The 21,590-nt window shown below is 37.4% G+C and overlaps 1 protein-coding gene across 4 annotated transcripts; it reads right to left on the bottom strand.

Annotated features, from left to right (window-relative positions):
* Positions 1 to 131: 131 nt before the first annotated feature.
* On the bottom strand, positions 132 to 21,277 carry LOC148842418 (Insulinase (Peptidase family M16) protein). 4 transcript variants are annotated; one of them, XM_088957701.1, is made up of 21 exons: positions 20,854 to 21,277; positions 20,080 to 20,321; positions 19,863 to 19,988; positions 18,436 to 18,573; positions 18,194 to 18,328; positions 17,835 to 18,092; positions 17,624 to 17,761; positions 14,331 to 14,400; positions 13,990 to 14,203; positions 12,586 to 12,691; positions 6,406 to 6,639; positions 3,948 to 4,112; positions 3,707 to 3,856; positions 3,526 to 3,617; positions 3,320 to 3,401; positions 3,103 to 3,186; positions 2,897 to 3,013; positions 2,650 to 2,760; positions 2,464 to 2,544; positions 956 to 1,150; positions 132 to 558 (listed from the first exon to the last, which is right to left on the bottom strand). In XM_088957701.1, the coding sequence occupies exons 3-21, from the start codon at positions 19,926 to 19,928 to the stop codon at positions 481 to 483; spliced, it is 2,514 nt and encodes an 837-aa protein (XP_088813827.1). In that variant the 5' UTR covers positions 19,929 to 19,988; positions 20,080 to 20,321; positions 20,854 to 21,277; the 3' UTR covers positions 132 to 480. The 4 variants fall into 4 exon arrangements, with proteins under 4 accessions (XP_088813827.1, XP_088813826.1, XP_088813825.1 ...); XM_088957700.1 differs by having other exon boundaries at positions 19,863 to 20,007; positions 20,080 to 20,326; positions 20,854 to 21,244; XM_088957699.1 differs by having other exon boundaries at positions 20,080 to 20,326; positions 20,854 to 21,244.
* Positions 21,278 to 21,590: the final 313 nt, after the last annotated feature.

Genomic DNA, 21,590 nt, shown 5'->3' with positions numbered 1-21,590 from the left:
TAATTTTCCTATTGTACTCGTGTAATTTCAAAGCATATCCAGATTTCTCTTGGATTTACCTTTCCAATACTATTTGCCATATTGATATTTTGAACGTCTAGCTGTTTTCAACAAGACATAAAAGTGTCCTATTTGTTCACCAAGAGAAAAAAGATGCACTACTTATAAATTGAAAAAGAAAATGTGATACAAAAATGACACAAGAACAATGATCATATGTTCTTTTCTAAAGAAAGCATGGGATCGATGATTATACATTCGGATACCAAGCCTTGAACAAGCACATATTTGATTGTAGATAACATTTCTAGTTCTCCAGTGAGCTAATAATAATCTCTGAACCCACCAAGAAATCATTGAAGAACTTGGATCCCTGGGGGTCTGTATGCGCCTATTTTTCTTCACAATTAGGGATAACCTCTTTTTTGTTGGTGATTTTCTATGTCACGTAGTACATGGCCTCTGCTACAACAGTCTCTCCTAAGATTTCAAGGAACTCCTAGAATATCGCCACAAACTGAAGGTCAAAATTACCACAGCTGCAATTCCGGATAAAATCTGTCAACATGGAGATGGAAGTAAGTTTCATGCTCAAGAAATGAAGATCTACTTCAGACTCAAAGAAAAACATCTTATTGGATAAAATTGCCTCTAAGATGCCCTCTTATCGGGGGGATGCCAGAAAATATCTCATATCTCAGATAAAGTAAAATAATTAGGTTCCCAGAATGTAAGCCAGATTGGGACTCAAATTCCAATGGTATTATAAATTGGCCTTGAATTTTCCAAGTAATCCCTTGGAACCCAGCTTCAGATCTTCCATAAAAATTTCTTGGTTTAAACAGAAAGGACCACTCTTTTTACTCAATAGATAGATAGGGGTCCTTGCTGTGTTAAAGAAACGACAGACAAATAATTGATACAGCACAATGTCAGTATACAAGGGACAGATCACCTTTGCATCTTTAGAATATCTTTTTTGTGTAGATTGGAAGTATGATTTGAGTAACTTCAAGCAAGATATCTGAGGCATAAGAATGACTACACTGTACTGTTTTCTGCATGGATATGGGAGTATTCTCTGTAATGCCAACTGTGCAGTCAATGGTTCCAAAGATTTCCTAACTTTAGTGCGGCCCTGATCTTGGACCTGCAATAGAAAAGCATTAAGAGTACGTGACCAAGTATGGAATCATGCAGCTCATCATGTATTACAAACATCCATGCAGCATGGACACCCAGAAGGAATAACTGTGATATTGTTAAAGAAATCTTACTATCCCCAGCAAAAAGGATCAACACCAGCAGCAGAGGGAAGTGAGACAACACAACATGAAAAGAAAAGTCCTACTGGACATGCACATCATTATTGATATCCATACCAGAGAAAGTAAATCAGTCAGCAACATCTGTATGGTATAATATATTCAAGGGAAAGTTCCCAATTAGTACCCTATACTTTGGGCCTAGTGCCACTTTGGTCCCCGAACTTTAAAATGTGACAATTCAGTACCCAAACTTTCAAAACGTGACAATCCAGTACCTGCCGTTAACTAGATGTTAACCAGCTGTTAAGTGGCATTTGAAAAAGACACAAATGCCCTTTCAGTGTCATCTAATTTTCTTTATCAACCATCCAAACATTGACAAAAAATTAACAGTCCCAAATCCTTGCCTCTTCTATTCAAGAAAGTTGGGATCACCTGAATGCCCACACAAACGTGACCCCAACTTTCTTGAATGGAACAGGCAAGGATTTGGGACTTAATTTTTTGTCAACGTTTAGATGGTTGATAAAGAAAATTAAATGAAACTTGAAGGGCATTTATCTCTTTTTAAAATGCCATTTAATGGTAGGTTAACATCTGATTAACGGCGGGTACTGGATTGCCATGTTTTGAAAGTTCGGGTACTGAATTGTCGCATTTTAAAGTTCGGGGACCAAAGTGGCACTAGGCCCAAGTACAGGGTACTAATCGGGAATTTTGCCTATATTCAACTATCCTAGAAAAGAATACAATGTGATAAGAAATTCCTAGCATACAGCCCAAGTGTCTAAATTCATTTGTTGCAGACTCAGGAACAGCATATTATCAGTTCATTACAAATATCATATTCTTATACTTTTTATTTTTATTTAGTTTTTTTAGAGGAAGGATTAAGGATAAACTTCAGATTTCAATATTTCTAACAGTTCAGGGAGAAAGGAATGCCAAGATAATCAGAAACATCATTTTATAAAATACAAGGGAGCAGCACTTCTATGTTGACATTAAAAATCAAAATCACCGATTTGAAATATAATGTATATCAGCAACAGACTTTTTTTTCCTGGGATCAATATCATTAGAAATATAATGTATATCAAAGGAAATCAACCGAATTAGATGATAGCAAACAACAAAGGAAAATTACGGCATAATACCATCTACAAGCACTAAAAAATGCCATCTGCAAACCAACCTCAAAAGAAGCGCTGACATCACCAGAATATGCCCTTGACTGGTAGCAACGTAGAATCCGATCCAACCAATAGTAGTTTTCCTGGAAGGGAACAAATTTATCATGACTTTCCATTTAGTCCAAAGATATTCTCTGAATGAATCATGAACACTTGCACTATTAAACACGACTTAGTACAAAAGTAACCTGCAGCCCATTTTCATGTGCTCGCTGCTCAATTTCAAGAATGGTCAAAACATCTTGTTCTGAAGGTCCTTCCTCCTGAAGACGAAATATTTCATCCAATGCAAGATCAACCTGCACATAATTTTGCATGAGAAACACAAGTTCTTATTAAAAATGCAGGGAAAAATGTCTCCATATTGAAGGCAGCAAATGAACCAGTTTTTCAAGCAGTATTAGCATATGTTTCTGGGAACTTCAAACAACCTACCAGCATCCGTGATATATCTGGATCACACGAAAAATTTATGCTTATGTCCCCACGAACATCCTCAGTCTTTGAAGGTTTATTACCACCAAGGAATACAGTAACACCCGCTGAGTATATCTGAGCCAAAAATTTATATGGAAAAGAATCAGGCTAAAGAACACCATGCCATATAACATGAATTTTTTTTTTTAAAGGATAAAGAAAACCTGGCCATGCTTGAAACGCAAAACCTGCATAATCTTCGTTTCAAGAAGCTTGCTCAGAAACCCAACAAAGTGAATTTCTTCCATCTAGTATTTGTTGTGCACAAAACACAGAAATACATCACTATAATAGAATCAATAAATACTCATAAAAATTTATTTTTATGGGTTTCTTAAAGACTCCCGTAGCAGCTTAGAACCAACATATGGAGTTACAGACCATATTTTCATTCTTCAGTTCCACAGGAAAGGAGAGCTGTACAGAGCACTGTGCTTCTACCATGGGGCTACGAACTACCTCTCTACAGTCACAACAATGAATTCCATTAGATAACTCACTTTTCATCCATCCCTGCCCCCTAAACATAAAACCATACACAGTCAAGGTTAGGCTATGATATTTTATGAGGCTATATGCACATTTACCTGATTATGGTTCCAGGGAAAGTAAAAGGCAGGCCTTTCAAATCATCACGGTTGAAATGCAAGACTGGTTGAGGAGGTTTGGGTATTCCACCCTACATAAGGAAGCACCCAATTAACATAGATTTTTTAATATTCTAAGAATAAGCAAGTCCTAGAAAGGAGGTAGAGCGGTAGACATTACCAAGTACTGCAAAATTAAAGGGCGTGCCACATCAGGATTAAGATTCCCAACAATTACAACAGTAAATGTTGACGGATCCTTGAAGCAATTATTGAAATATTCACAAGCTCTTATGGGGTCAACTTTTTGTAAGTCACTAATTCTAATTGGCTGCATGAGGAGAAATACCATTCACAAATAAGATATATACAAGTAAGAATAATATAAATAAAACTAATTATAGCTGTGGGATCAAAGTTACCCTGAAGAAATATGAATTTCCATAGTTAACTTCCCGAACACGGTTTGCAAATGCTGTGTATGGATCCCTCTCTTGAGCACGAATTGCTTCTTCGGCCATTTGCATCACTATTTTGACTTCTTCTTCTCCAGGTACTACATTAGTAGTGAAAAGTTGATATACTAGCTACAGGAACAAATATGATGAGAGATTAAGACATTTCAAAAGAGTATATACAATCCATCAACCATTCAACTTGAATATCAAAGTAAAAACATGTATGATCAATACACTGCATCATATCATGCAACAAGAATAAATGTTGGAAATTTTCAACTAGGATCCATTTGAAAACAACAAATGGACGATAGCCATAATTTTCTGACAAAACAAGCATATGAAAATAAGTTATAGTTACAAATATAATGATTTTTGTATTCACAACCAATCAAATTCTCCAAGGAAATGATGAAATTTTAGTCAATTACTTGATATACATTTCTTTATATCAATTTTTTTTTAATATAAACTCCTCTGTTTGAGCACATGCAATAGAGGAGAGGGGATGAAAGGGCAGCAACAACAATGTTGGTAAGAGATGGTAAGAGAACAAGGTCTCCCAAAGAGGGATACAATGTCCTTGTATTCTCTTAGCTCCTATTATCATTCTTCTCTTATTTTCTCAAGAAATTCTGTCTTGCTTGACCAGTTGTTACCTGGGCATCAACTTTCGCCTAGGGAGGCCAAAACAAGTGGTCACCACTATTGTCCAAGACAATAAACACACATCCTTAAATAATAAAAAGGAAAAAATATGCAGTCTTAGATAACACCAAATACTTCAAAGTTCATACCTAGCTGTAAAGAAAATGTGCAATTTGATTTGGGTGAGTTTGATAAATAAGGTGCTTTTGGGTAATTGGTGCTGGAGATACAACATTGGAGGAAAATAGTAAATGGAGGCATCTTCTCTAAGTAAAATTTGGGATCAGTAACGAAAGAGTCAGAGGTCTGAAAGTGCAGAAGACATGGTGCTTTTGGCTAAGTTTCAGTGCTATCATCTAGCCACAGGAATAGTGGATCAACAGATCTGGAGATGGGACAAATGGGGAATGTTTTCAGTGAAATCCTTTCGGGAACTAAACAATGTTCCAATCTTAAAATAAGCTAGAAAGACTTTTTTTAGAAGAAGTAAAGTATCAATTCATTAATAGGAAAAGTACAACCATAAGCTAGAAAGATTTACTTTTTAAACCACTCTCATCTTTTTAACCATCCAAAATGGAAAATCCATAGAGCAGTTCAATGCTTTAATACTCTCAACCTGATTGTATGTATTCTAACATCAGTCAGTCTGCTGTGTTCAGGAGTGAATATTTTTGGGTAGTAATACAATGTATCCAGGGCTATCAGGGTTGATGACTTGGATGTGGGAACAGTATTTTCAAATCAAAGGCATAAATGACTTTTTTTTTTTTCTTTTGAAAAGTTAACACAAACAAAATATGTAGTCTCCCCACCCCCACCCCCACCTCCATTCCCACCCACCTAAAAAAAGGATAAAAGAAAACATCAACCAACAATACTAGTACAGTGTTTTGCACTCCAAAAGCACATTCCTTACAAGAATGAGCTAATCCTCTTTGTGTTGGTGATTTACAAACAACTTCTGCCACTGTGGTATTTAAACTTTTGAGTTCTTTTCCAAATTTAACATGCCGGATTTAAACACAATAGGACTACCAAAGGGTCAGGTCTGCTCAACAGAACTGAACCAAGCATATTGGTTCTGGTTCTATGATTTTCTCCTAATTAACAATTGGGTTGGGACCGGTTCTTGCTGTAACAAAGTCCAAACTAATTCAGACCTGAACCAATTATATTGTTAATAATATAAAAAGATCTCCTTTTTTTCTTGATAAGTATCCTATTATTTGGTCATATCATGTCTAAAAGGGTAAGTTTAATAAAAAAGTACATAAGATAATTATTTGGTCATGTCATGTCTAGATGCAAAGCATAATTGGGTCTTATTGGGTCATACTCGATTGTCCTGATTAATAATTGGTTCCATTCTGGGTATAAGATATTGTCCCAATTATTAATCAGAACGGGACTGGTACATGCTGTTCCAAACCAGGCCCGTCCAATTGACAGACAGCTCTAAAAGAAAAAAAAACTTGACAGATTGAACTGACCAGTCCCCATGCCAGCAAGTCCAAGCTAAAAACTGGTTTGAAACTATAACAGAGCAACAGATAACAAGATGAGAGGTTTACTGATCTACATTTTTACAAAAATAGACCCCAATAAAGTAAAACATATGCACATGCTTCTATAAGAGAGAAGGGTAAATACAGCTTTTTGTATGAACTAATACAGAATGCAATCCCTTAGAAGAATGGCAATGATGTTCATCTAGATGCATGTCAATTGTGTTTAGATAGGGAGCACAAATAGTTCATGCATAAAAACCAACCTGCAAGGCAGTTTCTAGGTCAGAAGGTGAGCAGTCACCGGAAAAGGTTCTCATGTATGCTCCAATCTTGGTTCCAACTTCAGCTCTCTTACCAGCAAGCATATCCATGAGCACAGATGGTTTATATCCAAAAACACCAATCTCTCCAGCAATGGTTGAGCCCATTGAGCATGAGAAATACTGACTTTCCGAGAGCTCAGACAGGCCTCCATATGTGAACCCCGTGAAGAGAACCTATTGAAAACAAAATATGAATTAGGAAAGCAAATTCCATCTGAAACCAAAATCTCTCTACAAAATTGAAGAACCCTGATTCTGCACATGTGGCACATGCATGGATTTCATCCATTTATTAACAGAACATGAAAGGATGCTAAGGGCTTTGAGTATTGGATATGTCTGAGTGTTAATTGTAAATCATGAAGCAGTTCCATGATAGTAGATTTGTTATTGGTTCCATGATAGCAGTTCCACAAAGCAGTTCTGTGGCACATGCGACACATATATGGATTTTATTCATTTATTATCAGAGCATGCAAGGATGCTAAGGACTTTGAGTATTGGATACTTCTGAGTATTAATTGTAAATCATGAAGCAGTTCCATGATAGTAGATTTTTTATTGGTTAACAAAAATAGAATTTGATTGCAAGAAAATGTCAGTGCTATTTTAATATGGGATTTGTCTTCGATGCTTTAACCCTTGAACCTTCTTTCAGCATCCATCTTATAGACAACACTGCCTTTTTTGATAGGTAAGAGTACTATTATAGTTACACATAAAAAAATAAGTCCATGTACAAGGCTTACATGTTATGTGAAACATATCTTGTGTACAATATAAATGGCCCATGTAACATCTAGGGTTGGAAAATGAGGCTTAAGACACTATCGCAAAAATGATAGGAAGATGGACCTTCAAAATCAACCAAAATGGATGACCAGGAAAAATACCAGACTTCCAATCTTTCCAATATGTTTTTCCACCAACTAGCTCTTGTGCTAAAATTTCTAAAGATGTTGCTCCATTTACATGGACAGATAAGGAAAATGTGGTGAGATTCCATAGAATCCTCCCTCTCTTAGTAAATCCTTTAACCATCCATGATTTTGGGTCCATTTGACAACAGCTGAAGTGGCTAAATTGAATGGTTTATTGCTTTGTCTTTTAGCGAATAAGTTCTAAGTTCCTTAATAACTGATACTGAATTGGGTTGATTACTATACCCTTGAATATGTTATAATTAAATTATTTTATCCATTAAAAGACAAAGCAAGAAGTTATTCAGTTCGATCACTTCAGCCATTAACAAACAGCCCCTTACTAAGACCTTGAGGAAACTGGACAGGATCACATGGAACAAACACGGTGGTTTCTGAGAGGGATACAACCATATATAGAGGAGTGAATAATAGGAGGAGATGAGGAAATATACTGAAAGAATAGAAAGGTTTCCAGAAGATGAATGAGACAACTGAAGAGACAAATTCAATAATGAAAGGAATAAGAAAGCTTCAGTATGAGTTCCAGAATAGAAGCTCATGAGTTACAGAATAGATGCTAAGATTCCTCGATAGGCCATTAGGCAGCTTAGAGCAAAGACACACTCAAATATATAAAAAGAAGAATATTGGATGGTATTATGTGCGACGACAGTGCAGGTTAAGCGGGGTTTCTGAGCAAGGAAAAGAAGATGACAGCAAGCCAATTGTCATGATTAGTGAACATGAGAATGTGAGAGAAAACAGACATAAGAAGGAATTACTACCATATGGAAGGAAAAAAAAAAAGAATAAAACAGTCTAACAAAGTTATCCAAAAGACCCTCATATAGACAGTAGTAGATTAATGACATACAATGCATTTTAATGTAGGTAGTAGATTTAACAATATAAACATATGAATTTTTAAGAGAAAAAAGGATGCTTCTCTAGCAAGATCTGGTACCATTATTAGAGAGCAATTCAGAATTGTGAATTTTTTTTTTTGATCAATAACTGGAATTCATTAGATTAAAAGAATTTAGTTACAGCGCTCCAAAGAGAGATAAACAGGCTTCACTCTCTCCAGGAAGATAACAAAAAAGAAAAAGTTACAGAACAGCCCAAAACATTTGATCCCTTCCCATCCCCTACTTTGCCAAAGCAAATTCAGAATTGTGGATTCTTCCTTCAATCAACTGATGCTATTCTTAGAACATGGCATATTCCAGGCATGAATAAGGGCAGAACAGTCCGTCAGTGGCTCCCTTAGCTATAATTTGGGCAATCTGGTTAGAAAGGAATGGCAAAATTTTTGAGATGAAGAAAAATCCACTTGAGGTGGTTGTCAAAGGAGATAAGGGGAGAGATAAACTCTCTTAACTAACCCAAAAACAAATAACAAAATTACAATACAGCCCAAAATAAATGATCCCTTTCCACCCCCTACTTTGCTAATGTATCACCAAATGAATTAGCATTCTTTTTCACCCATTGCACATTGATTTCCATTCCCAAGACAGCCAAATACTCCTTTTCTCGTTAATATAGCACCACCATCCAGCCTCCCCTTCCTTCTTCAACCACTCGATAACTAACTTTGGGTCCCCCTCAATTACTTAATTCTCTCTAGCGCTTTGAAGACCTTCCAGCACAACCATTATTTCAGCCCTCAAAGAATCTCCAATACCAACCTATCTCAAGTAGACAGCAATGATTCTTCCTTCCTCATTTCTAAAGACACCCCCTATGCCTGAGGACCCAGATTTCCTTCACTACTCCCATCAAAATTCAGCTTAATAAAGTTGGTCTTACCACAACCTTACTAGGAGCTGAGTCAGCAACAGATTTCCGATTCCTCACCAAATCATCTGCATGGATTCCTTCAAAACGATCAAGAGACTTCACTCAGTGGATCACCCAAATTGTAATGATTTCAATTAAAGCATCTCTACTTCTCTCCTTATCAAGAAAGATCCTATTATTCCTTTCTTCCCATGCTGTCCAACACACAGCCACCCTTGTACATCTCCATAAATATCTTCCCCTCTTCTTTGGCCAACTAACAAAGGCAGAGGCAAACAAGCTTCACACATTGGTCTTTTTCTTTGATGAAATAAAAGGGCAAGGGATTAATGAGTGGTAGCAAGACTCAATATCAACCTTACAAAGAGAACACCAGTTAGGGGATAAGCACCAATTTGGTCTTTTTCTTTGAAGCAAATCAGAAGTGTTAATTCTCTCCAAATAGGCTTCCCAACAAAAAGCACCCACACAAGGGATAGGCTTGATCCAAACCTCCCTAATATGAGAAGGCATCCCCAGACTATCCCCTGGTTGAACTAAGGCTAAAAAGAAAGAGGCACAAGAGAATGAGCTACAAGAAGAAAGAGTCCAAATTCGACTATCCCTTTCTCAATGGGACCCAAAAAAACCCCCAACCAACCTTTGGAGAATAGACACAACAGCACTCATTTCTGACTTACGAAGTCCTCTCCTGAATCCCAACTCCCAGTTAAACCCAGACAGCGAATTAGAAAGCACAATGAAAGAACAAATAAACACAACAGCACTCATTTCCGACTCACAAATCCCTATTAAAGCATCTAAAACCTCCACCTTTGAAGAGTTCGCATTGTCTATTGGGCCACCAAAAAAGCAACAAATATTTCCTGTCCTATCTCTTATCACTCCTCCAATATAGCAGCGCCAAAATCCCCATGGAACTCCCATCAAAGTTTAATTTAACAGTATACACCTGATTAGAGCTGAACACCTGAGGGATAGATAGAACTTCAGAGGAAGAAAACAAGAGCTTCACCACATTTCTTTGTAAGCCATTCAAACAGAACCCATAAAAAATTTGATTGTTCACCACCCAAAAGTTACATTAAGTCAACAATGTGAGCAATCAGGTCTTCAATAGATTTAGCCCTGTTCTCAAAAATGCCATTATTCCTTTCCTCCCAGACACCCCACAAGACAGCATAGTGGCCCAAAGGGGCTTTCCCCTCTCATCTAAGCCTCTTGCCTGCCATTGCCAAATAAGCTCAATGATCCTTTGGGGCATTGTCCAACTATAAACGGCAAGGTTGAGGAAACGATACCAGATTTTTCTTGTTTCTGTGCAGTGAAGTAGAATGTGCTCAGCTGTTTCCCCATCTCTAAGGCAGAAGGAGCAAGCATAAGGTGAGAGATATAATCTACCTTGATTCTTCTTTTGCACTAGATCACAAGTGTTTATTTTCCTATGGGTGGTGTTCCCCACAAAGAAGCTAACTCTGGAAGGGATGTGAGAAGGCCAGACCTTCTTTAAAGGAAAAGGGTGATTGAGCTCATATGCCGTCAATGCCTTGAAAAAGATGATTGAGCTCATATGCTGCCGGCGAGGTGAAGGGTCCAAATTCGATAGTCTTTAGAAGGGGAAAGATATAGCTCCCTAAGAGATTGGAGGAAGTCAGCAATATCCTCTAATTCTGCTTCTCTTAAGGGTCTATGAAAGACAAGGTTCCAATTAGAGCCAAGGACATTGAGGACAAACAGGTGGCATCAGAATCTTCTTTGTTTATAGAAAGGTTAAAGAGCCTAGGAATGGCCCAGCCCCACAGAGGCCAACTTAAGCGAGAAAACACCTTTGTGATATGAACCAGCTATTTCTTCTGACCCTTCAAATGCCTACCAACACTACCATATTTGTCCTTCCCCTCAGGGACTTCCAGAGATGCATCCTGCAAGCTAAGAGTAGCAGATCCAGCAATATATCTTTGGTCTAAACTTGGTCTACACACCTTTTACAGCCCAAATCTTCTCCCAATCCAATTAAAACATCAAAGAAATCCAACATATTGGTTCTATCAATATCTTCATTTGTATAGTAAGATAGTGCCAACAGACCATTTACAGCCCAGATCTTCCCCTAACCCAATATTGAGCCCAGCTATTTGCGGTCTTGGGAAGAGTGGATTGGATAAGAACATGTCTTGCACAAGGTGGCTATTCTCAGATTTGAACCCACATTTTCATGCCCGCCAGCCTGAGATTTTACTGTTGCACCAAGGAGGGAAAAAGAATGAAAAAAAAAGAGAAGATAGTAACATTGGGATACAGAGAAGAAGCGATTACTTTTTTTTTTACCTTTTCTGTCTTCTGTTTTATAACAGTTTAACAGTAGTGACCATCCTTTTTGTGAAAAATACTTGGTTGAGCTTCATCTTTGGCCCTGGATGACTCCATTTATAGGGGTACGTCTTTGTACAGATTTTGGAATTTGGATATGTTGTTCACTCCTTTCTTAAGTCAATAAGTATCCACTATATAAAAAGCGTTGAAAAGGCTAGACCCCTCAACAATTTGATATTCAATACTCTCCACTATTTATATGCCAGTTACTAAACCTGTGCTAATGCACTTTGGATGCTATGGTTCCAAATTTATTGTATATCCATATCCAAGACCTCAGTAGGGAAAAAATACCCATGTGCTACACAAGATTCATGCTGGCAGGAGACAACCTAAAAGATATTAGTTATCATATGGTTGTCAAAAGTCAGCCCAATTAAGAAGCCTAGGGAACTCTCAATTTGGTTGCCTATAACCTCCAGTTACCCATTGCCAGAGTATTAACACAACATATCCATTAAATCATAGAACATAGTAGATAATTGACATGTAATCATTTACTATAAAATTTAGCATGTAAAATCTCCGAAAAAGGCACCATGCAAATGGATGGAGACTGGTAAAAAGAAAATTCACCACAAAAACACAAAATCCCTATTTGTGATACTTATCCTGTGTAGGATAATTTCCCTCACGTTTAGCATCAGTGGTATAAAGTCTCATTATCACATTTATCAATACAATCAGTTATCTTTCATCTCAAAAAATTGTCACATGAAATATCATAATGAAACTAGTTTCATCAGAGTTTTCAATGGTATTATAGCCAACATGTAAGTAAACATTTATTGAGACTAGGAGTAAATTTGCTGGAACCCACACAATAACAGTAAAAAAAGGTTAACAAAAATATATAGTAATGTAAAATCCCAAAGTCATCATCAATTCTGCAGGCAGAGCAGAAGACTATGTGGCATAGAGCTACTTCTTATAATCTAGAGGGTGTTCTGGCTAAAGAAAGATCAAAGAATCCAAACCAAAGGTGATATCTATATTCACAACCCAAAACAGTACTCGGTACCTGATCATCAAGGAAGTCTGTGCACTTGTAGCATATTTTCATTCCATTTGAAAGAAGTAACTCGGTTACATCAATATCTGGATATTCACGTTGCTGTATAATGTCCCTGAGACAATTTAACAAATGCAGAAGATACAATATGCAACCATTAAATTGATAACAACATCTTTGCTGCAAAGTTAATTACCTTCTCCAGAAAGAAAAACAGATAAATAAAACTCTTACATGGACCTACAGTTAGGATAACATAAAAACACAAGGATGTTCTGCCTTTTAAAGTGTCAAGCATATTTCGCCCCTTGTCAGTGGCAAAATGAAATCTCCAGTTTCTTCTTAGGCTTAAATGTATTAATTGAAATTAGAGGAAATAAATGCATAAGAAAATTTTACCTCAAGATCCATGCCACTAGTCTCTCCACAATTCAGACATGGTGTAACTTCACAATGGTCTATTTTTCCCCATTGATACCTTCAATCACTTCTTGTTATTGGTGTTTTAGATGGTCTAGTCCAAACCATCTTAGTTTACTTTCCCCCATTTTATCACCAACACGGGAGGGTACTAGATTCCCTCGAATACGCCTATTTGTAATCCTATCTTTTCTGCTTTTATCACTCATCCATCTCAACACTCACATCTCTGCCACAATTATTTCTCGGGCACACTTCTTGGCTCCCAACATTATGCTCTATACAATATTTTCAAGTTACTAGCAATTTTGTAAAAATTTACTTTAGCCTCCATGGTGTTCTTCAATCATACAATACTTTAGATGCAGCCCTCAGTTTCGTCCATCCCACTTGAATCCCATTGGCAACATCCTCAATCTTTCTCTTTTATGAATTATTGCACCAAGGTGGAAAAAGTGACATTACGAGACCTCTTTGGTCTCCTATCCTAATTGCGACATGGTTTTTTTTTTTTGAAAAGGTTGGTAACTTTATTAATGAAATACAGGGTACATAAGAAGATGTACACAGAAATTACAACTCAAGTGTTAAGTAGGAAGAGAACTATCACTAAACAAGATATCCCTGTGAGCACCAGCTTTTGCTACACTGTACTTTTTTTTTTTTTTTGCTTCATGGGCCACACAGCAAGGGGTAGCCAGTCCCCCAAACCCAGGTGACAGTGGGATTTGATCCCTAGTATCTGCTACAACCAGCCAGCCCAGAGAACTTACCAACTAAGCCACCATCAGTTGGTTCATTATTCACATGGCCAACAACACCAAGCACAAATAGAGTTTGGTTATAAACCATTAAAATGGCAAGATATAGAAATGCAAATTAAGCCATGCAATTAAGAAATAATTTTTTATCAGTATGCAATTAAGAAAATAATTACTTCAAGGGGTCAACTAACTAGGATAAGATGGAGATCTATAGTTGAGCAAAGGTTACCCTGGAATTGGCTTTGTATTGACAATTTCTTCTGGGATGTGCTCATCATCCCAAGGAGAAATGCTCCTTTCTTCCTCAAGAAAATTGATCTTCTGCACAGCAGCTTTTAGATTATCAACTGTTGCAGTAGCTCGAGGTTCAACTGTTTTGATCACACAACTGCATGATGTACGGAAGTTCTCAGAGTACCTAGACACCTCCTCTGCTGATATTTCTATTTGAAAAAAAAAAAGAAGTTGAGAAAAAAAAGATGGTACAAATAGCTTAAACATAACAACATTATTTCTTAGTAGAACAAATCCCAGTTAGTAGAACCAAGAAGGTAAAATAGTAAGACTCACGAGGTAATATTGTTTTTTGAAGTTGTGCCTCATACTCTATTCCAACGACAGGTTCGTTGTGGAAAAAGTGCTATCAAATAAAAAAAAAAGATTAGAAAATAACATAATACAAAAGTTTTAAAATGATATGAATTTCCAGTCAAAAGAGATATGGATCCATAAAAAGGATGGATTTCTTTGCTTTGCTGATGCTAAAATACATATTAGCACAGCCAACACATTAAGCATCAGGATAAAAGAAAATAAGAATATAAAAAAAATACCAAATATCCAAACTTATAAAAAAAAACAAATTTCCAAGGAGTTTAAAACCCTTAATCAAGAGGTTAAGTTTATAGCTTTATTGTCACTGTTTTATTGCTATAAAAACTGAGAATCTGATCCCAGCAAGCCTACTGAGAAAAGATCCAAAGTTCTGGGGACTAACCATAACAGCAGACCATCATGGACATCCACCATAATTAATCATAAGATATAAAAACTATAAAATCAGAACAAGACACAATTGACATCTTCAACAAAGAAATAAAAAGAAGAATTAATCTAACTGTTGAATGAAGATGTCATGCGCATGTAACTTTATGATATGATAATAGTTCAAGTTCATATTTCTTATTGTTATCAGTGATACCATCACCTCACGTGGTATATTTCTCCAAGTCATAAAGAGGGAAAAAAAGTACAGTATTCCTTTAAACCTTTTGTGAATTGCAAACTAAACTATCTTGCTTCCCCATATTTGGTGTGGGTGGGGATGGAGGATTTCTCATCGGCGAGAAGGTGGAGGAAAACATTGTAAGTTGAAGCAAAAACCTTTGTGCTGGAAGAGGTTTGGACTAGGGGAGCCCTGGCACTGAAGATAGTTGAACTAAGAAAAGCTTCCCTCGTCCTTCCAGAAAGAGCTGTTTCTAAGTTCAGGGGTGTGCTAGAAGGTGCAAAAAACTCAGCACAGGTGAAAGAACAAAAAAACTACCATACCGAAGCAGGAAGAAAATATGTTGCATAAAGGAGAGAAAACAAAAAGGAAAGGTACGTTGGAATATACGAGCACTTTGGTGAAGGTTTGAAACAATATACCTGTTTCCCGGAAGGTAGAAAGGCCTCGGGTTGGGATATGATTATTCAAGCCATTCACGATTTCTCCAACACAGCTTTGAAAGGCAGAAAAGGGAAGGATAAAATATCAAATAAAGAAGAGAAACAAAAAACTTTGAAGGAAAAGGAGACTCTGAGCGAAGATTTAATGTTGTCGAGGAAGTAGAAGATTTATGTTTAGCTACACATTTGGGAAAGCTTAAAATGTGGGTAAATACCTCCAAAGAATATTGGGAATGCAGGGTGGTTATTTCAGCAAAAGGAATTGTAGGAGACTGGACTGGCCTAGGAGAAGAAATGAAACAGATACTAAAGGTCTCAGGCAAGGTGATAATACAACCTTTTGATGGAAAGAAAGCAGTGTTATTATTACCTGAAGAAGTGCAGGTGGATGTACCCTTTTTGGCTATAACTAAGCAAGGCATGGTGATAGTAGAGAGGTGGTCTCCCTGTTCAAATGAAAAGATTGTTGAGCCAATAAAGTAATATTGAACTGAGAATCCTAGGCATGGTGATAGTAGAGAGGTGGTCTCCCTGTTCAAATGAAAAGGTTGTCGAGCCAATAAAGTATATTGAACTGAGAATCCTAGGCATGGTGATAGTAGAGAGGTGGACCCTGGAAGTGTTTACAAGAGTTGCAAAACTCTGTGGAGGAGAAATGCTGGCCTTCGTTGTTGATGACTTGAGAGCAGCCACAGTCCAGCTGGGAGGAGCAAAACCAGAGTTAATCCCTCGTCTGTTGGAAGTATACACAGATGAGGTGGAATACAAAGCCTGGATTACTACTTCCATTGAAGATCAGTGGTGGAAGGAAGGGCATCCTGAGGAAGACGATGCTGATGTGGTAAGTTTACCTATTCAGTGCAATCAAAGGCAGCGACAGAATCAAAAAAGAAGTTCAACAATTAAGGAAACTGTGGCTATGGAGAAGACGAAGATAAAGGAACAAAATCCTTTATTTATCAACAAATCAGGTTCAAGATTTCAAACCCCAATGGATAAGCTCAGATCATTTGCCCAGGAAGTAGCGTCCAAATCTGAAAAAAGACAGTTAGATGTTGGGCTTTGTGATTCGAAGGGGGCAGCTGGAGAAAAAGGGATGCAAACAGATGGGCTGAAACAGGCACGTGGGGTCAGGTAAAGAAGGCCATGGTTTAAGGCCGAAAGTAAATGGGCCTAATCTAGATGGGCCAGCAAACAGATTTGGGCCAAAACTTAGGAGGTCATGTGACCTTCTAAAAAGTCATGTGATAGGAGACAGGATTCGAGCGACACTAGGCTTTTCCGGCCTATCACCGTCCCAATCCAAGCCCAACCAAACTGAAAAACAGAGAAACCAGAAGACTGCAGGAGAAGTATGAGCATGGACACCCAGGCTGATATCCTACAAGGCCTGAGATTTGCCAAGCAATGGGAATTTCAGAACTTGGTGGTGGAAGGGGACTCTAAATTGTTAATAGGGTGGCTGCAAACAAAGAAGCTGGGTGTATGGAAGTTTAGACAGAAAATAAGGGAAATAATTTGCTTGGCAGGGAACTTGGAGTAACATTCAAATGGGTAAGGAGATCAGCAAACTCTGTGGCAGATAGCTTGGCAAAACAGGGGACATTCAGGGAAAACTTTTTTTTGGCTGTACTGTAACTCTTGATGTTATTTTGGGGTCAACACTCTTTGTCTGAGTGGTTGACAGTGTAAGAAGTTTATTTGATATCCTTAATGAAAGTTACCGTTTCCGATAAAAAAGAAAAACTTTTGTGAATTGATAGTTAAGAGAATAGTTTTCTGAGTGCCTTCTTCATCAGAACCTCCTCAGTGCACACCTTGTTTTCAAAATTGTGTATTTTTCTCACCCCAAATGCTCCACACAGATTTTGTAAGCAATTTCACTTGCTTTTTTTTTAAATTTTTGAAAAGGTAAAGCAAGATAATGAGGTACTATACATTGGAGCACCAAGGTCAAAGCTATCCAATGCCTTGCATATGTTTCCTAAAGCAATGGATCTATATGATAATGATGTCCTAAAAATTGACTTCAGAATATTTTCTTCAAAATCACTAGATTAAATAGGAAAATATTAGGTATGAAAATTATAAAAGCAATATGGCAAAGCTCTATCAGTGACACAATAACATATAGTGGAAATGATTGAAGGATGTCAGCCATGAAAATCAAAGAGAAAATAAGGACTTGGAAGTACCTGTAAATATTCATCTCGGAGACTTGTAGATGGCCTTTGGTCTCGCTCCAAATAAGCAGATTCAATCTCTGACATCATTAATGCTCGGACGATTGATATCTCACGCTCTGAAAACCCATGGAGACGAACTCTTGCAACCTGAAAAATAAGGCAACCTTAAGGATAAATAAGATGAGACAAAAAAAAATATCATGCCAAGATATAAAAATACCTCCATGAGCATCGATTCCATGGCTTCCATAGTCCCCTTCTCTTTGCATGTTGAAGTTATTACGTAAGCCTTCATAGGACGAACTAGAACATCTGCTGCAGAATAGCATGAGAAGAATGGAGGGTCCTTTCTACGAGATATTTTAAAGAATCTCTGATTTAGGGCACAATGAAACATTGCTTCTGCTAGTGAGTCTTTATAATCTTTAACTGTCTTTAGTTCACCCACTGGCATCTTACAACTGATCATCACTGCAGACTGTTTTTGATATAACCCAAGAGAACAATGTCATGATTGCATATGTGGTTTCATCCAAAAAACACATGCATTAACAAATTAGAAGTCTACTAATTACTGACCCCAGCAGCTTCAGATTCAACAAAGCATGAAAACCGCGGTTCATTGTGTGATGGAACAGGGAAATATGGTATAAGTGGAGGGCTGGGCGTTGAAACTTTTTGTCCAAAATGAGTCCTTATCATTTCAACAACACTCTGCCAGGAAAGAAAGTTTACTTGAACTGTTTAGAAAATTGAATCAATGTTAAAAAGAAAGATAGTTAATAATTAAAGAAGCAAATTTGAACACAGTTGGCGAAAACCTGTGTATCTGAAAAATCCCCGACAGCAACCACTGCCATATTTTGTAAATGGTACCACTTCTGATAAAATCGCTTTACAGTTTCAGGAGAAACAGTCCGAATCACCTTTTCTAATCCAATGGGTAGACGCTCAACATACTGCATCCATTTAGTAAATATTTATAGATTCCCATGATACAAACTAGGAACTAGTTATCAAGGAAAATAAGGCAAATCAGGGACCAATAAAAGAAGAATAATCATATATTAAATAAAATTCTTATCTCTATACTTCTATATTAGTTATATATTATTGTACATCAGTACAGAATGATAGTTGTTAATGATTAGAGTTAAAGAAAGAAGCAACAGAGATTGTAATCACACAGGTTGCATAGATTGCAGGAACCTTGCACCACCCAATTTGTGTCCAAGAATCCTTACTTAATCCTCCATTAAACCCAAGACACCACCAAACCACCAATCCTTCACCAAATTCCCATCAGGTCCCACCTGGACCAGACTCACAATTGACCACCAGAGTACCTAATTTAGCCTAATAAATCTGAAAATCTTAAAAAAAAACTAAAACAAAACCTCAATAGTATCAAAATAATTTCCCTAATATATAGACCACTAGCTATCAATTCTCACCTTAAAAGTCAAGCATTTGACACTTTGCAAAGAAACTTTCTGTTTTGAATAGATCAAAAACATACAGGGTCAAGAGAGAAACTAAAACTCATTACTGGATTCATCACATGAAATACTTAATACAATGATAATAGACCCTTAAATTGCTCCTTATTTGAGAAAAAAAAGAAGAAAAAAACCATTTTTGAACCTCCCAATATCAAATACCCAACCCCAGAAAATTGGGATAAGGCTTGGATGATGATGATGATTGTCAATAAGCACATATCATTAGACTCAAAGCACCAGTAGCCCTATCCCCATTGTCATGGTGGGCCTAAAGGAGATGTAGACCCTTCATTGTCCCATATGGGCAGTCAAGAATCATATGCCTCCTAAAGAACCTATACATCCTACAGTGGCCTTATCCAAATAAGCTTACACACTTAAGACCTTCTGCTTGTAGCTATACCATCACCTTCTAAACTACATAAACACCCCACCTCCATCTTCTCTCATATGAACACATACCACCAAGCCTTTCCTAATGCCTTCAGAAATTTTAACAATTTCCTCCATCAAAATCCCCCAGAATTCTTTAAAATAAGAAACTAAGGATACATAAAAAGAACCAAAAAAAGTGAACATTCTTATCTTTCCAAAAGACTTAAAACTCAGAGATTTGCAAAAGGGCAACTAATCCCAAATCCTCATCCTCCAGGAGATAAAAGAATAGTTTTGTATGCAACCAAGAAACTGTAGAAAGAACCATTGTGGAATGGGGCAAAAAAAAAAAAGATCTGTTATTACTGTACCTTTGATCCTTCCATCATTAGAACCCAGTGTGCATCCTGCATACGTCCATTGGCATTACGGCTCATCCTGTATTCTTCCAAAACAGCTCCTCTTTCTTTGTCCAAATCATTTGCTAATACTCGAATCTAACAGCAAAAAATATGACTTGACCATATGAAATGTTAGTAATAACAAAAGTTATGAATCACTGAAACAACTAGAAGGAAGTGTTGCTACCTCAGAGCTAAATTCTGCTAAAATAGATATGGCCTGGGATAAAAGGCCAGGCTTATCAACAGGAACAAGCAACTCATATATCGTTTCATCAGCTGATGTTGAGGCATTTTGACAAGCACCAAACTCTGCGCCAATGCTTTCTAGAAACTTAACAATATCATGATTGGAGTATTTCTTAGTGGCACTGAAAGCAAGATGCTCGACTATGTGAGCAACTCCACGCTCATCCTCCTCTTCCAAAACTGAGCTGCCATGAATCGAATGAACTGGCTCACCTCATATTTCAGGAAAGCATAATATTTACGACATAATGGAAATAAAATCATTGTAGGAGTAAGATTACAGGAGACTCAACTTCTTATTGCCTAAGAAATGCATTCCATCATAGAAAACCAACTAATTGTAACAATCCCGACATAAAAGTAAATAATAAGACTCAAAACCAGCGGAATCCAATTTTTTGCATAAATTGTTTAAAATTCAATTAATAGAGATGGGACGGAAGCAGAAATCGTTTATTAAATTAAGTAGAGCCATAAGACATTGACGATTATCAAGTTTCTGCACGACTTACCGTTACCCATCAAATACAGCAATTAAATTAAAAAGAATACCAAAAAGGAGAAACCTGCATTCCCCATTTGAAGGGCCCGTTGGCTATACCCGGATCACCAATTGCCAAAATTCCAAAAATAATGAAAAGGAAAAATAAACCAGAGAAGTAAACCAACGACAAAACCAAACCCACAGAGTAGAAACTACGGTATTGCTTACCCGACCTTTACTGCAAGCGCGAGAGCGGCTCGCATTCGGGGCTTAGAATTGCATCGTACATAGTAATAGAGGCCATTGTCAAGCCTACCGTAGTCCACACCAACCGGTCGTTCTTCAAGTCCTTCCTCCAAGTTGATATTAACCAGCTTCAGAGACCTGAAACCGTGCCTCTGTGCGATCTGCGGGACCTCTGCAGGAAGCAAATCCATGGCCTCTTCTTCCTCCTCTCTCTCCCTCCCTCGCTCAAAATGCAAATGGGGAAGAACAAGTAGAAAATTTAAAAAACCTGAAAATTAGAAAAAAAAAAAAAAAAGAAAAAACCAAAACTCCAAATCTAGAATCACCCTAGAGTTAACCTTTGCCCTCCTTCCCCTCGCTCTGACCAAATGTAACCATTCATACTTTATTCAGGAAGTCTTCTTCCATGACATAAATGCGCTGGTCATTTTATATTTTTCCCCCAAACTTGTGTCTCGGCAAAAGAGATTAATCCAAGCAGATTGAAGATTAATGGTTGTGATGTACGAGTGGGACCGGGTGATTAAAGCTGGTCGTTTATACACTGTTTCAGTTTCACCTTCACGCGAAAACAAGGGGTACATAAATCCGAGTTGACGACTCAACTCGTTCGAGTCAGACTCAGGATTGTAGTTGTATCGTCCTCGGATAAAGAAAGATGGGAACGAGACAATAGAAACCAGAAAGCTGTCGTCAGTCGTTACCAGGGGAAGGGCGCA

This window comes from Nelumbo lutea, chromosome 8, assembly GCF_056320005.1.
Source record: "Nelumbo lutea isolate HS-2025 chromosome 8, American lotus-T2T, whole genome shotgun sequence".
In the NCBI taxonomy this organism is placed as follows: domain Eukaryota; kingdom Viridiplantae; phylum Streptophyta; class Magnoliopsida; order Proteales; family Nelumbonaceae; genus Nelumbo; species Nelumbo lutea.
The sequence above is the reverse complement of the archived record's forward strand: the minus strand, read 5'-3'. Positions and strand labels throughout refer to the sequence as shown.